Source organism: Cervus elaphus, chromosome 12 (assembly GCF_910594005.1).
Source record: "Cervus elaphus chromosome 12, mCerEla1.1, whole genome shotgun sequence".
In the NCBI taxonomy this organism is placed as follows: Eukaryota; Metazoa; Chordata; class Mammalia; order Artiodactyla; family Cervidae; genus Cervus; species Cervus elaphus.
In genome coordinates this window covers 46871294-46891083 of record NC_057826.1, presented here as the reverse complement: position 1 = coordinate 46891083, position 19790 = coordinate 46871294, and the positions used below count along the sequence as shown (strand labels likewise).

Genomic DNA, 19790 nt, shown 5'->3' with positions numbered 1-19790 from the left:
GTAGCTAGAACTTCCAGAACTATGTTGAATAATAGTGGTGAAAGTGGACACCCTTGTCTTGTTCCTGATCTTAGGAGGAATGCTTTCTGTTTTTCACCATTGAGAATAATGCTTGCTATAGGCTTATCATATGCAGTTTACTATGTTGAGGTAGATTCCTTCTGTGCCCATTTTCTTAAGAGATTTAATCATAAATGGGTGCTGAATTTTGTAAAAAGCTTTTTCTGCATCTATTGAGATTATATGGTTTTTATCTTTCAGTTTGTTAATATGGTGTATCACATTGATTGATTTGCATATATTGAAGAATCATTGCATTCCTGGAATAAACCCAACTTGGTCATGGTGTATGAGCTTTTTGATGTGTTGCTGAATTCTGTTTACCAAAATTTTGTTGAGGATTTTTGCATCTATGTTCATCAGTGATATTGGCCTGTAGTTTTCTTTTATTGTGTTGTCTTTGTCTGGTTTTTGTATCAGGGTGATGGTGGCCTTGTGGAATGAGTTTGGAAGTGTTCCTTCCTCTGCAAGTTTTTGAAAGAGTTTTAGAAGGATAGGCATTAGCTCTTCTCTAAATGATTGATAAAATTCTCCTGTGAAGCCGTCTGGTCCTGGGCTTTTGTTTTTTGGGAGATTTTTGATCACAGCTTCAATTTGAGTGTTTGTAATTGGGTTGTTCATAATTTCTGTGTCTTCCTGGTTCAGTCTTGGAAGATTAAACTTTTCTAAGAATCTGTCCATTTCTTCCAGGTTATCCGTTTTATTGCCATAGAGTTGTTCGTAATAGTCTCTTATAATCCTTTGTATTCCTACATTGTCTGTTGTAACCTCTCCTTTTTCATTTCTGATTTTGTTGAGTTGATTCTTCTCCCTTTTTTTCTTGATGAGTCTGGCTAAAGGTTTGTCAATTTTGTTTATCTTCTCAAAAGACCAGCTTTTAGTTTTATTAATCTTTACTATTGTTTCTTTCATTTCTTTTTCATTTATTTCTGTCAGATCTTTGTGATTTTTTCCTTCTATTAACTTTAAGGGTTTTTTGTTCTTCTTTTTCCAGTTGTTTTAGGTGTGAAGTTAAGTTGTCTATTCAGTGTTTTTCTTGTTTCTTCAGGTAGAATTGTATTGCTATAAACTTCCCTCTTAGAACTGCTTTTGCTGCATCCCATAGGTTTGGAGTTGTTGTGTTTTCATTGTAATTTATTTCTAGAAATTTTTTTATTTCCTTTTTGATACCTTCAGTAACCTGTTGGTTATTTAGAAATGTGTTGTTTAATCTCCACGTGTTTGTGTTTCTTACAGTTTTTTTGTTGTTGTTGTAATTGATATCTAGTCTCATAGTGTTGTGGTCGGAGAAGATGCTCAATATGATTTAAGTTTTCTTAAATTTACTGAGGTTTGATTTGTGTCCCAAAATGTGGTCTATCATTTGGATAAGACCCACCTCTTGATGTGGGTCTTGGTGATGATTTTTTTTAATTTGACAGCAAAGATAGAATTTTTTAAAATCAAAGATAAACAAATAGAACTACATTAAACCAAACAGCTTCTGCACAACAAGGAAACTATCAGCCAAATAAAAAGGCAGCCTAGTGAGTTGCAAGTCATATATCTGTTAAGGGGTTAATATTCAAAGTGTATAAAAAATCATTCAACTCAACAACAACAAAAATAATTTGATTTTTCAATTGGGTAGAAGATATAAATAGACATTTTCCAAAAGAGACATCAAGATGAACAAGAGGTATATGAAAAGATGCTCAGCATCACTAATCATCAGGGAAATGCAAATCAAAACCATAATTAACTATCACCTCACACCTATCAGAGTGACTGTTATCAAAAAGACAACAAATAACAAGCACTGGTGAGGATGACAAGAAAATTGAACCCTTGTGTGCTATTGGTGGGAATATAAATTGCTGCAGCCACTATGAAAAACAGTATGGAGGTTCTTGAGAAATTAAAAATAGAACTACCATGTGATCCAACAATTCTGCTTCTGGCTATATATCTGAAAAATGAAAACACTAACTTGAAAATGTGTGCACTGCCATGTTCACTGCAGCACTGTTTGTAACAGCCAAGATATGGAAACAGCCTAAGTGTCCATCAGTGAGTGAATGGATAAAGAAATTGTGCATATACACAGCAGAATATCATTCAGCCTTAGAATGAAATCTTAGCATTTGCAGCAACATGGATAGACCTCAAGAACATTATGCTAAGTGAAGTAAATCAGACAGAGAAAGACAAATACAATGTGATCTCCCATACATGTTGCAACTAAAAATTCTTTTTAAAAAAGCTAACAGATAGAGATAATTTATTGTTGCTTGCAAAAAGGATGTTCGTAAAGGCTGAGAAAGATGAGTGAAGTGGGTCAAAGGATTGGAAAAAAAAAAAAGGCATTTTGAAATCATGCATTAAGTCAGAAGTAGATGCCTTGAATTTGTAGGAGTCCATAACCCAATTAGAACTTTTGGTACACAAATTGAAAGCATGTTCTTATGAAGAAAAACAGTTGGACTTTATACCATTTCATAAACCTGTAATGGTATTCTCCTTTATTTTCTACATAATAATATACAGATTATCCTTTCATCAGTCTTTTTATAGGTAGAAATGTGTCATTGCAATGAGACAGCTTAATTGCACTCTCGGGGCTATTGTCACCATCCTCATTAACTGGCATTTAGGCAGCGGTGGCTTAGCTGGTGAAGAATCCACCTGCAGTGCAGGAGACATGGCTTTGATCCCTGGGTGGAAGATTCCCTGGAGAAGGGAAAGGCTTCCCACTCCACTATTCTGGCTTGGAGAATTCTTTGCAACCCCATGGACTGTATAGTCCATGGAATTCTCCAGGCCAGAATACTTTATGTATCCTATGACTGTATTTTGCCACAAGTCTTTTATGATTTTCACATATATTTTTGTACCTTTAAACAATGTTTACTGTTAACTTACATAGTTTATTTGTAAATGGTATGAATAAACTTTAAAGATAGACTTGCTACTGAATATTTTGAGTGACATGTTGGCCATATTAAATGTTAGGCTTAATTTCAAAGTCTGTAAACCATACTTTAAAAAAAACGGTAAAACAAAAAGAAAAATCTGATTTCAAGAATGGCATTAGACTGTAGTTATCCTGTGAATAGGACATTCTCTGTGCCTTCCCCGTTTTTTGAGTCCTGCATAAATATAATCTGATGCTGAGTTAGGTGTTAATTGACACCATATCTTGCTTGATCAAACTGCAGTTAGTTATGAAGCAGGAAAACAAGATATAAACTAACCAAGATCTTGACATGGCCTAGAATGACCTATGGTGTGTTATATAGCCCTGGTTTCAAAACTGAATAAGTAGGATAGCCTGTAAATGGCTCAGACAGCAAAGAATCTGCCTGTAATGCAGGAGGTCCAGGTTTGATCCCTAGGTCAGGGAGAACCCCTGGAGAAGGGAATGGCTACCCAGCCCAGTATTCTTGCTGGGAGATTTCTCTGGACAGAGGAGCCTATAAATACTTAATTATTGATATATTAAAGAGTCGTTGAATATCTGGAACTTCTCAGTAGGGAAGAGGCTGTAATAATGAAATTCTTTTTCTTTGGTAATTAGAACCACTGAAGATTGGTTAGACCACCCCACAATCTAAAGCTCTCTCTCTCTCAGGCAAAGTGCTCAGATACCCATTTGAGGATAGCAGTTTCCATACCTGGCAGGAAGTTGAACTATGCAACCTTTTGAACTCACTTCACAAAGAAATTGATGACCTGTTCAGGTGTTGTTATTGTTACTTTCAAATTGAGGCACTCTGTTTTCTCTTTGATGTGTAAGATTTCAAAATGTAGTGTTGAATCATAAGTAGTTTTATACCCAACATTGCCTTCTGTTTGATTCAGAAGGTATAATTTGAGCTGTTTATATGTCTCCAAAGTACGTTTTACATTTATCTGCTAAACAGTATTTTAAAGGTAAGTTCATTGTTTTAAAATTTTATTCTCCCAATGAATTCCCCTCTTCTAGTGGCATAAATAAGAGTCAAAAACCAGATGAAACTGGATGGTCACATTCTGAAATCATAGTCAGGATTAGTTCAATTTGACAAGCAAATTTTGCATCGGCCATCCTGACACTTAGTTTTGCCAACCTTCTGCCAAAGTAAAAAACTTTAGTGTACTAATACAGTGGAAAAAACATCAAAACCTCAGTCACAAAAGGAGGATAGAATGGATATTATATATCTCATTAGACTCATTTCTTTCTCTTTATATGATTTCAGGTTTTTTAGGCCCACCTGCCAGTGCTGTCATAGGAGCCAGTGGGCACTGTTTTCTTTTTTTGCTTCATTTGCACATTGCCTTAATGTGTTTTTTTAAGGTTTCTTGTCATTTTAAATATGACATACTTACTAAGTCATATTTAAAGTCATATCAAGTTATATGTCATATTAAGGTTTAATGTGACTCTTCAGTCTTGTTCCTTGTTCTAAGAATACAGTGGTGAACCAGATGGACATGGTCACTGCCCTGGTTGAACTTACAGTCTAATGGAGGAGACAAACAACAAATAAACTAGCTGTTACATAATTGAAAGCTAGGAGAATAAAAGATACAAAGTACACAGATAAGGAAGGTGGTGAGGGCAAGGCAGGAGAGCGCTGCTTTGGATAGGGGAGACAGAAGAGACCCTTTCAAAGTCATACCAGTCTGGAACTTGAAGGGTAAGAAAATATTCCAGGTAGAGGAAACAAGTATCAAGGCCCTCAGTTGTAAAAGAGCTCATTCACATTTTCTTTCTGTTCTCGTTTAAATCATAAAGATGACTGATTTAATTTGCTAGTGAAATGGTTATGATTTGATGCAATTCATTTATCTAAATTGTCAGCTCCCCAAAAGAGTCATTGCTTCACTTTGCGCTTTAAACCTTGGCCCCTGAACCACTTGGAGCATCACATTTAGTCTCAGCTTAAATATGATGTGTCTAGTATTCCTTATAGAGGGAATTCGCAGTACCTGTCAGCTCCTTTCCCTTCTCCCTGCTCCTCAGCGTTGTTGAGAATGCATCTGCTAGGCACCTCCGCTCCTTCCCCTAGCCCCACCCACTACAGGAGTGGGCGGTGCTCGGTGCTGCAACAGGGAGGGTGCAAGCAAGAAAAACACCAGTCTTCAGACCTACCCATTCTCTCTGTTGAGGCTCCCACCCTTCTCCTGAGTCTCTACCAATTTGACTTCAAGTTCAGGTCACTTCAAAGATGTTGCCAGCATACTCAGCCATGCGCTACAAGAACTCAAGTCCCAGTTACCACTATATGCTGCCCAATCTAGTGGATCTTCTTGTTTATCCTAAACGTCTCTCCTTGGATCTCTACCACGTGACTTCTTCATCAAGAAGATATATTGGTTGATTCTGAAATGGGGAGTGAGCAGGGAGATTTAACTGAGTTCTTTTGCAATTCCTCTGACTCCCTTTTTGGTATGCCTTTGGTAGCGGTTCTCCCAAAGGCCAACAGGAAATGACCTTTTCCTGCTGCTGATCTGGTGAAGGAGGAATTGGTCTTCTACCTAGGACTGGCAGCTGTAGAGAAAGACAGAGTACCTGATTCTAGTAGTAGTTAAGACTTGACTTGTTTCCCTGGTCCCAACTTGAAGTTACTGCCTTATTAAGTACATTTTTCTTGGCATTAATAGGGGTGGTAGGGATGAGAACACTGTGCCTTCATTTTTTCCCTTATTGATAAAATGAGAGTGTTGGTATAGATGATCCCTAAGGTTCCTTTAGTCATAATATATCATGTTTGTAATATAAACCATATAGTAGTAGTCTTGTCTCTGTCTGACACCCATAATGTTTACATTGGAAATTATTCCAGTATATGAGCTTGAGACATATGTGGAAACACAGAGCCCAACTGGTTGAGTGTTAGTTTCTGCAGTTAAAAGCAGTAATACTGTATGCCCTGAGGATGAAACAAACTAACTAAGCCTGAGTTAGTCTTTAAAGAAGGATGAACATGAGTCATTCACTGTAGTGAATGACTTGAAGATGTGTTTCTTCACTTTGTCATAAGGGTCAGATTTGACTGAAATGACACTGTGCTAATATTATCCTGAGTTCTGTTGCTCTCTAAATTGATCCCTCCTTCTCTTGCAGGAGCTATTGTGACAATCTTGGTTACCATCCATTAAGTGCTGCTGACTTCGGGAAGATCATGAAAAATGTCTTTCCAAACATGAAGGCACGTCGTCTGGGCACAAGAGGCAAATCTAAATATCCTTTACCAGTTTGATTTTCAGTGATCTCTTTAAGTTCTCACTTATTACTGAACATCTGCTGTTGTAGTTCAACTAGCAACTATATTTAGAAATAAATTTAAGTCAACAAATATAAACAACTCAAAAGTACTTAAAATAATTGTAAATGTTATTCTCCCAGCTATTTATCACACTGCAATAACAAATGGTGGTTATTAGGATTGTGATAGATCTCACCTTTCTCTGTCACTGTAATGTGTCCTTAATGGTTTGATCTTTTTTTCCTTAGTAGTGAGGATTATCAAGGTATACCATAGGACAGCACTTGAAAATTATATCAATAAAAGTGGAAAAAGATGTTAGCTTATCATCTTTCCTTCCTCTACCTTAGAAACATAGGGCTCTTCCTGGCGATATATACAACATTCAAAAAAATTTCTTGTGGAACTTGGACTGGAGGATTAGTATTATCTTTAAACTGTTTTTCATACAGTCATCTAAAGGCTGTTTTAAAATTAAAATCAGGGCATAGAAAAGGCACCATAGGAGCAAAGAGAAGTAAGGAAATTAAAATTAAGACTTTATTATAAAGTTCTTCCTACCCTTGGAAGAAGATTGTCACATAGAGGGTTAGAAATCCTATTAGAAATACATCATTTCTCTCTGCTTAGCTGTGGGCCTCTTTCAAAGCATGAAAATTCTTCTGTGGAGGAGATGAGAAGGGGAAGGGGAGAGGCTGCTTTTCTAAAATGACTCCAGGCAGGTGCTCTTTAACTGCTTGTTACACGACCTAGTCTTGTTTCCTGAGTGCAAACAAAAGTGTCTTGGTGTGTCATTGGCATGTTACAGGTGATAATCCTGTGTGTTTCAGTGGAAAAAGAGAAGTGAAAAGGTTAAAGCCCTTGTGACACTCTTAAGAGTTGTTTTTGTCCCTGTGCCCTGGCTAGAGTTTCCCTTCTCTCTGCCAGGTTTCCATCTGGATATTCCTTTCCTTCTGACCTGTTTGTTACTGGTGGCTGGCACAGCTTATTAGGAACATTTATTCATAAAATTTATACCAGATGAGAACCATTTTGTTTCCTTTAAGATGGCAATATTCTATAAGAACTGTTGCAGTTTCAAAAGAGTAAAGGTTTCCTGAGTTTCTAATATTAAAGTCTCTTCCTGAAGAACTCAGAAAGTAGATGGTGTCTCAGGCTGATTTTATTCTCATTTCATATATGATTGCTTTCCAAGTGCTAACTATATAAACAGTTCATTTAATGTAGAGTACTTTAGACCTTGACCATTTATTACATATTGCTACAGTGGACTAAGAAAAAAAGCTTTTGTTCATATGCCAACACTGCCCAATCTTGATTTTCACAAAACTGGAGATGGGGTAAGAATTTCTGCCTTTTATTTTTAATAAGTAAAATTGTACCTTATTATCAACATCGAAATGCATACTGCATAGTCTCATTTGAATAAACAAACAGCGGTCATGTGTTTGGACTATTTGGTGCATGGAATTCTCCAGGCCAGAATACAGGAGTGGGTAAACTGTTCCCTTCTCCAGGGCATTGTCCCAATCCTGAAATTGAACCCAGGTCTCCTACACTGCAGGTGGATTCTTCACCAGCTGAGCCACCAGGGAATCCCAAGTAAAATTGTACCTTAATTATCAACATTGAAATGCATACTACCTAGTCTCATTTGGATTAAACCAGGGACCAGGAACTGCACCTTTTACTAAATAAACAAGTCAAAAAACTCAACAATGGCTGGAAACTATTAGCGTACATTACTTATTTCACATGTACTTACATTACTTATTTCTTGAAATTAAGGGGAAAAAAGATGGATCTAAAGTTACTGATTTGTAGATCTATCCATGGTGTATATTGTCAAATGGAGCTACAGAGTAACGTGTATAGAATGAATGTTTTCAGAGGAGAAAATATAGTTCATGGATAGTTTGTTTTCTTGATGTTAGAAAAGGCTTTTAGAAAAATTCAGATCTGTTATTCTTCATGTATGTTTAACAACATATGTTTAGATGTTATATTCACAGTGCTGCTAATGGCTATGCACCAGTAGGTACAGGCATAGGACTCATATTTGCAAGGATCTACTTTTCTGCCTGCCAACACCAGTCACTTAGTACTGCTTTGACCTGACAGATTTAGATTATATCTTCTGATTAAGGGGCTTCACTGGTGGTTTATACAGTAAAGAATCAGCCTACAATGCAGGAGACCCAGGTTTACTCCCTGGGTCAAGAAGATCCCCTGGAGAAGGAAATGGCAACCCACTCCAGTATTCTTGCCTGAAGAGTTCCATGGACAGAGGAATCTGGTGAGCTACAGTCCTTGGGGTCACAAAAGTCAGACACAACTGAGTGACTTTCACTCACTCACTTCCTATGTATCTTGAGTGTGCTTCAATTTAATTTCTCTGAACTTTCTTTTTAAAAGCCTTTTTTTTTTCCCCCCTTTTTCTTCTGTTTAGTTGGAAGGCGCTGAACCTTCTGGGCAGCTTCAGAACATTGATGAAGAAGTTATCTCTTCTGCTTGCCGTCTTGTGTGTGAGTGGGCCCAGAAGGTGTTAAGCCAGCCATTTGACACGGTCTTGGAATTAGCCCGCTTCCTTGTAAAAAGTCACTATATAGGCACCAAGTCGATGGCAGCGCTTACTGTAATGGCAGCAGCACCACCAGGTACAAAGTTATTAACAAGCTGAAACTGACAGGGCGTTACTACATCTAGAGTTGGTGGTAAAAGAAGAGTTTAGCCATAAAACTTCTTTCTCTTTTTAGTATTTGTATATGTTCACTCTTCATTTAATACTAAATTCAGATGGGCTTATTGAGCTACCGAAAATAATAATAATAGTTTTTTCATGATACATTTTAAGTTACAGCTTTGTATGTTGATCTGCTTAACTATGAAACCATTATGCTTTGCCAGTTGTTATTTCATTCATTTTTCCATTGCTATTTTAAAGTTTAAAGAATATATGTATGTGCACTTTTAAGTATATATGTGTTTCTAAATTAATAAATATTACAAGTAAATAGTAAGGTTAAGTTTTTAAATTACTTGCTGAGACTCCTGTCCCCAAAACTAATACTTATAAATGAAATGATCTTTGGACAATGTGAAAGGTACCTAGTCTAACAAAAAGTAAATCAAGTGAATGAAGCATTATTATGAAATAACAAGAGTGACTTTTTAAATATGCATTCAAATGGCTGTTTTTATTCAGATAGGAACTCTAGAATTGACAGTTTGAGGACTGGCAGTATCATTAGAATAATGACTCCCTTGTAAGTTAATAGCTGTATAAAGTACCTGTTTTCATGAAATTTTTTAAATGTCTTATTTTGGTCATACTTTAATAACCTAAGAAAGAGTGAATAAATTTTGTTACTACTCTAGGAAATTATAACTTCTTTTAAAAAAATTTATTAATGTGAAACAGTAGATTTATCACAGTGAGGACTATAATTATACTCTTGAATAACTTTACTTTTTTATCTTAACTTCATTATTTTAGTAAGGAATCCTTTTCCTCTATGTTTAAGAAGCTTTAAGCATTTGTGGTATGTGTGTGAGATTGTTCTGTTCTGTCATTTTTTTTTGTCATTTGAGGACCATCAGTATGACCAAAATAGCCTTTTACAAGAGCCTCATAATTTTTCCTATCTCAGTTAAACCGGATGACTCAAATTGAAGAGTGCATGAGCAGCCTTATGTAGCTAGTTAGTTCACATCTGTTACCTCATTTATTCCCACGGCAGTCCTGTAAGATACATGATATTTATTCCCATTTTAAAGATCAGAAAAAGACTAACACTAAGGGAAGTTAAGTCCATCTGACTATTTGTCCACAGTCAGATGAGTTGTGGAGCCAGAATTTGAATCCTGATTTGTCTGTCTCCAAAACCAAGGTTACTCCTTCCCATAAGACTGTTCCTAGCTTCTGGCAAAACAGGTTCAAAAAAGATATGGGCCCTTCAACTTTCAGTGTCCCCTTTCTCCTACCCTACTGACACCCAGAAGAGGAACACGTTGAGGATTTAGGAGATATCATAGGGTAAAGAAACGTCTGTCTTCTTATTTCCCTCATTATTCACATAGGCTGACTGAAAAAAGAATGTTGAATTAATGGATTTTTAAGGTGTAAATGTGAAGAAAGGTATATTCTATAAATGAAAACACTGACAATCATATAAATAGACATTTGTATAAATAAATAATATATAATTTAGACATTTGTAATTTTTTGAAAGTAGCTTGGGAGGCTGTTCTTTTAACAGCTGTGTCGTTACTCAGTATTTTAGAATCTCGCAATTTTGTTCTCAGCCACTGCCACTTTTAAAAATACCTTTTGTAGTGAATAATCTTCATCCTTTGAAGGTGAGTCTGGTTTTTTATAGTCTCCATATTAAGAACAGGTTGTATTACAGATGTCCTTTTTTAAGTCAGCTGCTTGGAACCCGTTCCTGCCCAGAAGCCCTGGCAGGAGGCGTCAGACAGAGAGCTTCGGGCGGTTGGCAGAGGCTCTTGGGGCGCAGGTGCTGAGCAGCCGGAGCCGAGGCTGCGGGTTGCATGGGAGCGGTGCGATTTGAGTTGGATTTGAGGGGAAAAATAGTACTTAGGTGATTAAAGGGGCGGTCAGAAAATGAGAGATTGTTGAGAAATGAGTGTGTGGGTGAGAGTTTACAGCCACTTTCTCTCCTTCCCGTCTCCCACTCACCAGGCTGTTGCTGTCCACAGGATGAAAAGCAGAACGTCTGGGGAAGGGAAGGGCAGGGCGTGCCCTCAGGACGGGGTGTCCTCCCCTGGCCTCCCTCCACTCTTCTTACTGACTCTGCTCCCTTTCTCTTGATCTTAGTGCCACTCCCTAGATGTGAAATGAGCTTTTGAAAAATTAAATTTATTACATAATCAGTTTTTCTTAAATTAAAATTTATCCCGCGCTTATTTTATCATTCCTTTTTCTCAGTGTTTCATCTTAACTACTGCTTGAAAAAGTTTCCTCGGAGACCCTTTTTTTAGACTTTATTAACCTCAGTCTTACTAAGACATTCTGCTTAATTTCTCCTAAGTCATACTGATATAATTGTATGAGTTAAAACTGTAGTACCTATTTTTATGAAATTCTTGTGGAATTAAAGACTTGTTTTCCCCGTGCATTTTTTCCTAAGATATAGATGGTTTCTGCAAATATGTATTGAGTGCCCCTTGTGGGCTGAATATTAAAATCATAAAAATACATGAATTTCTTAATTAGAGAAGAGGGGAAGGAGATTTTCTGACATCCACTGATAAAATGTAAAACATGTTAGCCTGGCACTGACTTGTCTTAACTTCTGCACATTAGTGATATAACTACTATTCTTTTCAAAATCTTCATCTGTTACTGCTGATTTAACTACCAAGCTGAGCCATATTTTAAGGTTCAGTTAAAACCATATTGGCAAATATTTATAAACTGTAAGTGTAATGTTAATGCTTTGTAAAGAAATTGTGAGTTAAAATGTCCTGGGTTTGTTGCTTTGTCCAGTAGATGGCTACATAATCAAAGAAATTGAACTGTAACTGCCTTATCTAAAGAGTATTTACGCTCTCCCTTCTGTTTATTTTCAGGAATTAAAGGAATTACCCAGCCTTCTGCTTTTATACCTACTGCTGAAAGTAATTCCTTTCAGCCTCAAGTGAAGACTCTGCCATCTCCTATTGACGCTAAACAGCAACTGCAACGGAAAATCCAGAAGAAACAGCAAGAACAGAAACTACAATCCCCTTTGCCAGGAGAATCCTCAGCAAAAAAATCAGAAGGCGCGGCAAGCAATGGAGTGACTAATCTCTCTAATGGGAACCCTGCAATCCTCTCTCCTCAACCTATCGGTATCGTCGTGGCAGCTGTCCCTAGTCCCATTCCGGTAATATCATTAAACAGCATTTGGCCTGACTGGGATGGTGGGAAGTCCGTTGTTTAATTAAAAGTAGCACAGGAGGAGGAGGCAAGCAGAGGTATAAATTCAGGTATAAACTGAGTTTGTGACCACACAAAGATTTCACTTCAATCGGTTGTCTTTTATTCAGGATATACGTTGTTGTCTACAAAATAAGCTATAAACAGAAGTGAAATTACAAGACACATAAGTTTGCACATAATCAGTCAGAGATATAAGATAGGAGATAAGTCATTTTCAGAGTTGTTTCATCTCTCGCTCAGCAAAGATGACACAAATGCAGGCTTTTTTTTTTTTTTTGGTTTAATTTTTTTTTTCTTTTTATCATTCAGATGGAACAAAATTGTAATGTGTAGCGGTAAAACATTAATATAGTCCCATCTCTGGCTTGCTGAACACGGGACCTCGGGCAAGTCTCTTAGTTACTCTGAGTCTCTCTTATCAACAAATCGAGGTCTTGGTATACTCCTTGCCTGTCCCACACAACTGAGGTTATGACGAACAGGCTTTTAATATGAGAGTGTATCGTGCTAAAGCAAGATGGTATTTTAGGTTGTTATTTGTGATACTATTAGAAAGATATTGTATCTTATTTTTTTCTTGTTCTTATCATTATCATCATCATCATCCTGTCATTAAAGCATGGAGTACCTGGGAACCATTCTCTTGCACTGATCATTATACAGCGAACTGGGGAAGGCGGTAGTTTTATCTGAGACCTTATCCACAGTGGTTTGTTAGTAATGTCCAAGGTCAGTCTACATATAAGATAGTCTCCCCTGTGAGTGAGTCATCTTGGCACAAATTCCAGTTAGTTACCTCTATATTAAATAGTTGTGATAGTTCTTCAGATTTTATCTCTGCTCCCTATAACCTCCTTAAAAAAATCATTGTTTTAGCAATGTGAAGTTTTTTACTGACATCTTAATATTCTTCTTACATATCATTGTATTTGTTAACTATATTACACTGTGTTGCATATAGTGTTTATTTATCTGGTCTAAAAGAATTCTTGTCTAACATAGGAACTGTTTTTTTTTTTGTTTTTTTTTTCTTTTTAGTGTTACATGTATAAAACGCCTCGATACTAATGAATTATATGAATTGCTGTTTATACTCTGGACTTGATAAATCTGGTATTTTTGTTTTCCACCTTTTAACAGGTCCAACGGACCAGGCAATTGGTAACTTCACCAAGTCCAATGAGTTCTTCTGATGGCAAAGTTCTTCCCCTCAATGTACAGGTGGTCACTCAGCATATGCAGTCTGTGAAACAGACACCAAAGACTCCTCAGAACGTCCCGGCCAGCCCTGGCGGGGATCGTTCTGCCCGGCACCGCTACCCTCAGATCTTACCCAAGCCAGCCAGCACCAGTGCACTCACCATCCGCTCTCCGACTACTGTCCTCTTCACTAGTAGTCCCATCAAAACCGCCGTTGTGCCCACCTCACACATGAGTTCTCTAAATGTGGTGAAAATGACAGCGATATCCCTCACACCCAGCAGCAGCAGTGCCCCTCTGAAACATTCTGCCTCAGCAAACAGTGCTACAGGGACAACAGAAGAAGCGCGGACCATCCCACAGATCAAGAATGGTTCTGTTGTTTCACTTCAGTCTCCCGGATCCAAGACCAGCAGCACCGGGGGACCCTCTGCCGTGGAAGTCAAAATGGAGCCTGAGACGTCATCAGATGAGCCTCCGATACAGTGCCAAGAGAGCTCTGACGGGACCGACATGCCCAAAACAACACCTGGTGCCCTCTCGGGACAGAAAAGTAATACAGATGGAGCAGTACAAAAACCTTCCAATGAAGGTGTCATTGAAATAAAAGCAACTAAGGTCTGTGACCAGAGGACCAAATGCAAAAATCGCTGTAATGAAATTCTACCAGGCTCTTCAACAGGCAATAATCAGAACACTGTCACTCTCTCAGTTGCCACCCAGAACTTCACTTTCACCAGCACCAGCTCACCGTCTAATGGTGACTCAATAAATAAAGACCCTAAATTATGCACTAAAAGTCCAAGAAAGCGGCTCTCTTCTTCACTGCAAGAGTCCCAGGTGCCTCCTATAAAGAAACCAATTGTGGAACAGCTGTCTGCAGTTATCCCAGAAGGTCAGAAACCAGGCAGTGTTAAAAAGGACCAAAAGGTTCCACATTCAGGGAAAACAGAGAGCTCAGCAGCAGGTGCTCAGATTTCCAGCAAGGTCTCAACACATGTCAACTCACACATAGTGTCAAGTCAGCCCGTGGATTCCTCTGCTCTTGTTACCAGCGATTCAGCTTTAGAACAGCAAGCCACACCATCATCATCTCCAGATATCAAAGTAAAGCTGGAAGGCAGTGTCTTTCTCTTGGACAATGATTCAAAATCAGATGGCAGCTTTAATCCAAATGAGTGGCAACAGGTCACTAAGGATTCTGAGTTTATATCTGCCGGCTGTGAACAACAGCAAGATATCAGTGTTATGACAATTCCCGAGCACTCTGATATCAATGACTTAGAGAAGTCTGTTTGGGAATTAGAAGGAATGCCACAGGACACATATTCCCAGCAGCTGCATGGCCAGATCCAAGAATCTTCTTTGAATCAAATACAAGCACAGTCTTCAGATCAGTTACCTCTACAGTCCGAACTGAAGGAGTTTGAGCCTTCTGTTTCCCAAACAAATGAAAGCTACTTTCCTTTTGACGATGAGCTTACACAGGATAGTATTGTAGAAGAGCTGGTGCTCATGGAGCAGCAGATGTCGATGAACAACTCTCATTCTTATGGTAACTGTTTGGGAATGACCCTGCAGAGTCAGTCCGTGACTCCAGGAGCTCCAATGTCGTCTCACGCCTCCAGCACCCACTTCTATCATCCAATTCATAGCAATGGCACTCCAATCCACACCCCCACCCCCACCCCCACCCCCACTCCCACCCCCACCCCCACCCCGACCCCCACATCTGAAATGATTGCTGGGTCGCAGAGTCTGTCACGGGAGAGCCCTTGCTCCAGGCTGGCCCAAACGACACCTGTGGATAGTGCTTTGGGAAGTAGCCGACACACACCCATCGGTACGCCACACTCTAACTGCAGCAGCAGTGTCCCTCCCAGCCCCGTGGAATGCAGGAATCCTTTTGCATTTACCCCAATAAGCTCCAGTATGGCATATCATGATGCCAGCATTGTCTCAAGTAGTCCTGTGAAGCCGATGCAAAGACCCATGGCCACACACCCTGACAAAACCAAGCTTGAATGGATGAATAATGGGTATAGTGGGGTTGGTAATTCATCTGTTTCTGGCCATGGCATTCTCCCAAGCTATCAGGAACTCGTGGAGGACCGTTTCAGGAAACCTCACGCTTTCGCTGTGCCTGGGCAGTCCTACCAGTCTCAGTCCAGACATCATGACGGTCATTTCGGTCGTTTGACTCCTGTCTCTCCTGTGCAGCATCAAGGTGCCACTGTAAATCACACCAACAAACAGGAGGGTTTTGCAGTCCCTGCCCCTCTTGATAATAAAGGAACTAATTCATCTGCCAGCAGCAACTTCAGGTGCCGGAGTGTGAGCCCTGCTGTTCATCGCCAGCGTAATCTTAGTGGAAGCACCCTCTACCCAGTATCTAATATCCCCCGATCCAATGTGACCCCCTTTGGAAGTCCAATAACCCCCGAAGTTCATGTTTTCACAAATGTCCACACAGATGCATGTGCCAACAACATAGCTCAAAGAAGTCAATCAGTTCCATTGACAGTCATGATGCAAACAGCCTTCCCAAACGCTCTTCAAAAGCAAACGAACAGTAAGAAAATAACCAATGTTTTGTTGAGTAAACTTGATTCTGACAATGATGATGCTGTGAGAGGTTTGGGCATGAACAATCTGCCCTCCAATTACACCGCCCGGATGAATCTCACTCAGATTTTGGAAACGTCCACTGTCTTTCCGAGTGCCAATCCGCAGAATATGATCGATTCCAGCACTTCTATTTATGAATTCCAAGCACCATCTTACCTCACCAAAAGTAATAGCACCGATCAGATCAGTTTTTCTCCTGGGGATAATCAAGCACAATCAGAAATTGGAGAGCAACAGTTAGATTTCAGCAGCACTGTTAAAGACCTGTTGAGTGGAGACAGCTTGCAGACCAGCCAGCAGCTAGTAGGTCAGGTAGCATCTGACCTCACTAATCCTGCGTCTGACTTCTCTAGCGACATCAGGTTGTCTTCTGAGCTCTCAGGCAGCATCAACGATTTGAACACTCTAGACCCAAATCTACTGTTTGATCCAGGTCGTCAGCAGGGACAAGATGATGAACCTACACTGGAAGAATTAAAGAATGACCCCTTGTTTCAACAAATTTGCAGTGACTCCATGAGCTCTATGACTTCATCAGGTTTTGAATGGATAGAAAGCAAGGACCATCCTACTGTTGAAATGTTGGGTTAAATTGTGTTTTATAATATGTAGCACACTGTAACTAAAGACATATGTATTGTATTTGTCTTAATGGAAGTGCCTCCCGCAGCAGAAACACTTACTATTAATTGTGACATTTTAAAAAGAGTTTGCTGCCGAAGTGGTTTCTTCTTCAGTAGGAAATGGTTAGACTCGCCTCAGTTCTTACCAAGTTTCTGAAAAGAGTAGGCTGTAGAAAAACAAATATTAGGTTTTAAATTTTGTAATGTTCCCCATTTAATCACATTGTTTGTTAGTCAACAAAAGAATAACCAGCTTTTACAAGAGCAGTCTAGATCTTTATTTTGTATAAGTTCATTTTATTTCATCGGTTGATCTGCACAGATTTTAGAGGAAACTGTTGATTTTTAGGTATAGGATATTTTGTTGTTGTTGGCATTATCTTTTTAAGTATGAAATCATAGCTAAGGTGAACTGTAGACAAGAAGGTCTTCCTTGAAACAGGGATAATATTCAGGTTATTATAAGTATTTAGGCTTGAAGCATAGAGCTACTGTAGAATGAAAAAATAAAATCTCTGTAGGACTTTCTGGGACTTCAGTACCATTTGCACCGCAACGAAGGGCTTAAATAGGAGGAAATAATGGAAAATTAAATATTAATATAAGGAAAGCAAAAGCTGCACTAAAATTATTAAAAGGAAAAACTAGTAGCCATTTTTGTTTGTGACCTTGCGTTAGTCTTCTTTTAAATGTTAGTTTTAATGTGGAGCTACCACAGAGACACGCACCCATGCAGGCGCGTGTGCGCGCACACACACACACACACACACACACACACGTAAACAAAGCAAGTAAGTAATGCGAAGTGTTATAATTTAATAGAATAAATGCAAGCATGTTAGAAGAATATCTTGTTTTATTATCTGGTTAGTTGAGATAGGAAAATTTAGAAGGAAACTAAAAAGCATTTTCTTAGTTTCATCACAATATGTCTATATGCACATATTAAATTCTATTTAAGATTTATTTTGAAGGTTTGTATTTATAGTATTCTTAAGTCCTCAATTTAGTGACTGGCTCCTTCACTCCTCCTGAATATAGAAATGCAGTTTGATCATGGGATCCCTTTGAAACACAAGCAAGCAGGAGAGAGATGACACAAAAAACTGAAAAAACAATAATATTTCACCACCCAAGGTCCGAAGTCACAAATCTTTATCTCTGATAAAACAAAGGGGGGATATCTAATAGTACTTGAAGAAGAGGAGCATTTTATAACATGCTTAATTTATTTATTGTGATAACCACAATTGCAAAAAGAAGCACTCAGGATTTGTTTTAGAATGTTTCTCTCTTATAGCTCCCATTTTGTTTTGTGAATAATTATTTATGAATTTCATGCTGACACAAGTCTTCTCACTAGTTGACAGCTCCATTTAAGTGAGTTTCAAGGTTAGTTTCAAATAGACTTAAAAATTTGCCATTAAATTTTTAAAGTTGTCCTTAAACCATTGCTCTGCTACCTTGAACCTAACTAAGCTTTCCTTTACCTTAATTAATTAGTAAGCCAATCAAAAGACTACAATCAATGAATATTTAACAAATGTGATGAAGAGTTTAATTTAATAAGGTTTCATTGTTCAAATAAATTTGCAAGGTAGGATATTAACATTTTGATAAATAAATGGTGCTAGGGTTGGCTCAGAGGTTTATATATTGATATGTCCTAGTTACTGACATTTGTGTGTTTGCTGTTACCTTGATTTAATGATCTGTTAGATATTTTTTCTTGATGCTAGTTATTTCTTCACTGTACATTGAGACACAGCACTACTGCACACCAAAGTATGCAATGCCCAAAGGAAACTGTGTGATTTCTTTTAACAAATGATGGGAGCCTTTCTATATGAGACACTCTGAAAAGGAGATTTTGAGGCCATTCTAATCCCTTGTTTACATTATTAGCTTCCTACTAATATAAAAAATAATGGGAATCTTTTTTGATAAAAATATAAAGACTGGAGGATTTTTAACCCCCTGTACAGTATTGCAGCAAACACTTTAAATTTGGTTGAATTCGTCCAGCAAACTTTCTGGGGTTCATATATTGCACTAAATTTGTTGAACCTGTGGTAGGCACATCTCTTAGGATAAATGCAACCAATACAGTCCACAGATTAAACTTTTTAAATGTGTTTCATTATGAAAAGACAAAATGTCATCAAAGTGACAGATAAAATTGTCTTATGTAGCAATGTGCATTAATCTCAATGAGATATTTCTATTTCTTATTCTCTTACATGAGAATATTACAGCAGGAAGAATTAAGTTTAGTTTGCTTCACCATGTTAATACATGATCACAAAATGTGCATGAGTGTTATTGACTTATCTTGTACAGTACTAGGTATTCCTGTAACCACTTTTTTTTTTTCTTGGCTGTATTGAAACTGGTTCAGTGTTAACCAGACAAACATAGTTATTCACAAGTTATTTACTTTTTTATGTTTACTAATTCTGCTTAGTTATTGTTGAATATGTTCTTTTCTCAGATTATTTTCATTGTTTTGACGTTTTAAACATTTTGCATACTGTTTATCATGATAAGACTTCATGAAGTAAATAATTTTGCATATAATTGCAATAAGCACTGACTTTTGAACTGAAAAGAAGGAAAGTGTTTTTTTGTGCAGTGCATCAGAGGTTCATATAAGAGTCTTGTACTATAATGTGCTTTACTACACCATAAATGACAAAAACAAGCCCTGTTTCATGTTTTCATTTAGTGCAAAAAGTCAAGATTTCCCCAGTGTTTTGTTGTCTGTTGTACCTGCTGAAACTACAGTAGTTGAATATTGCAGTAGCATTTCAGTTCTCTTTTTTTATTGAAAGTGCTCAAAAATTGTTTTTTAAATGTTTTCAAAAACAATTAAAAACATTTTATATTAAACTGACTGGATTTTAAAGTGGTTTATGGAATCTATTTTATGTAGAGCGCATGTCATTTTGTAAACAGGCCTGAAGCACTTCTTCCTTTGATCTCTTGAAAGTTGAGGAAATTGGTGGGGGAGGGTGTGGAATCAGCATAAGGAGGAGCAGTGCTGCCAATATAGTCTCTCTCATTAATCCAGAAGGCTATATGGATCTTATCTTGTTCATCCAA

At 38.0% G+C, this 19790-nt stretch overlaps 1 protein-coding gene across 3 annotated transcripts in view; it reads left to right on the top strand.

Moving 5' to 3' along the window:
* The window catches only part of RFX7 (regulatory factor X7), a 143937-nt gene extending 124356 nt beyond the window's left edge, over positions 1-19581 (top strand). For all 3 annotated transcript variants that reach the window (XM_043921175.1, XM_043921176.1, XM_043921177.1), the window contains 5 exons: positions 6152-6268; positions 7549-7633; positions 8743-8950; positions 11886-12181; positions 13378-19581. In XM_043921175.1, the coding sequence (XP_043777110.1) occupies positions 6152-6268; positions 7549-7633; positions 8743-8950; positions 11886-12181; positions 13378-16656 (3985 nt within the window). In that variant the 3' untranslated portion in view covers positions 16657-19581. The remainder of the gene's footprint in view (positions 1-6151; positions 6269-7548; positions 7634-8742; positions 8951-11885; positions 12182-13377) is intronic.
* The last annotated feature ends 209 nt before the right edge of the window (positions 19582-19790 follow it).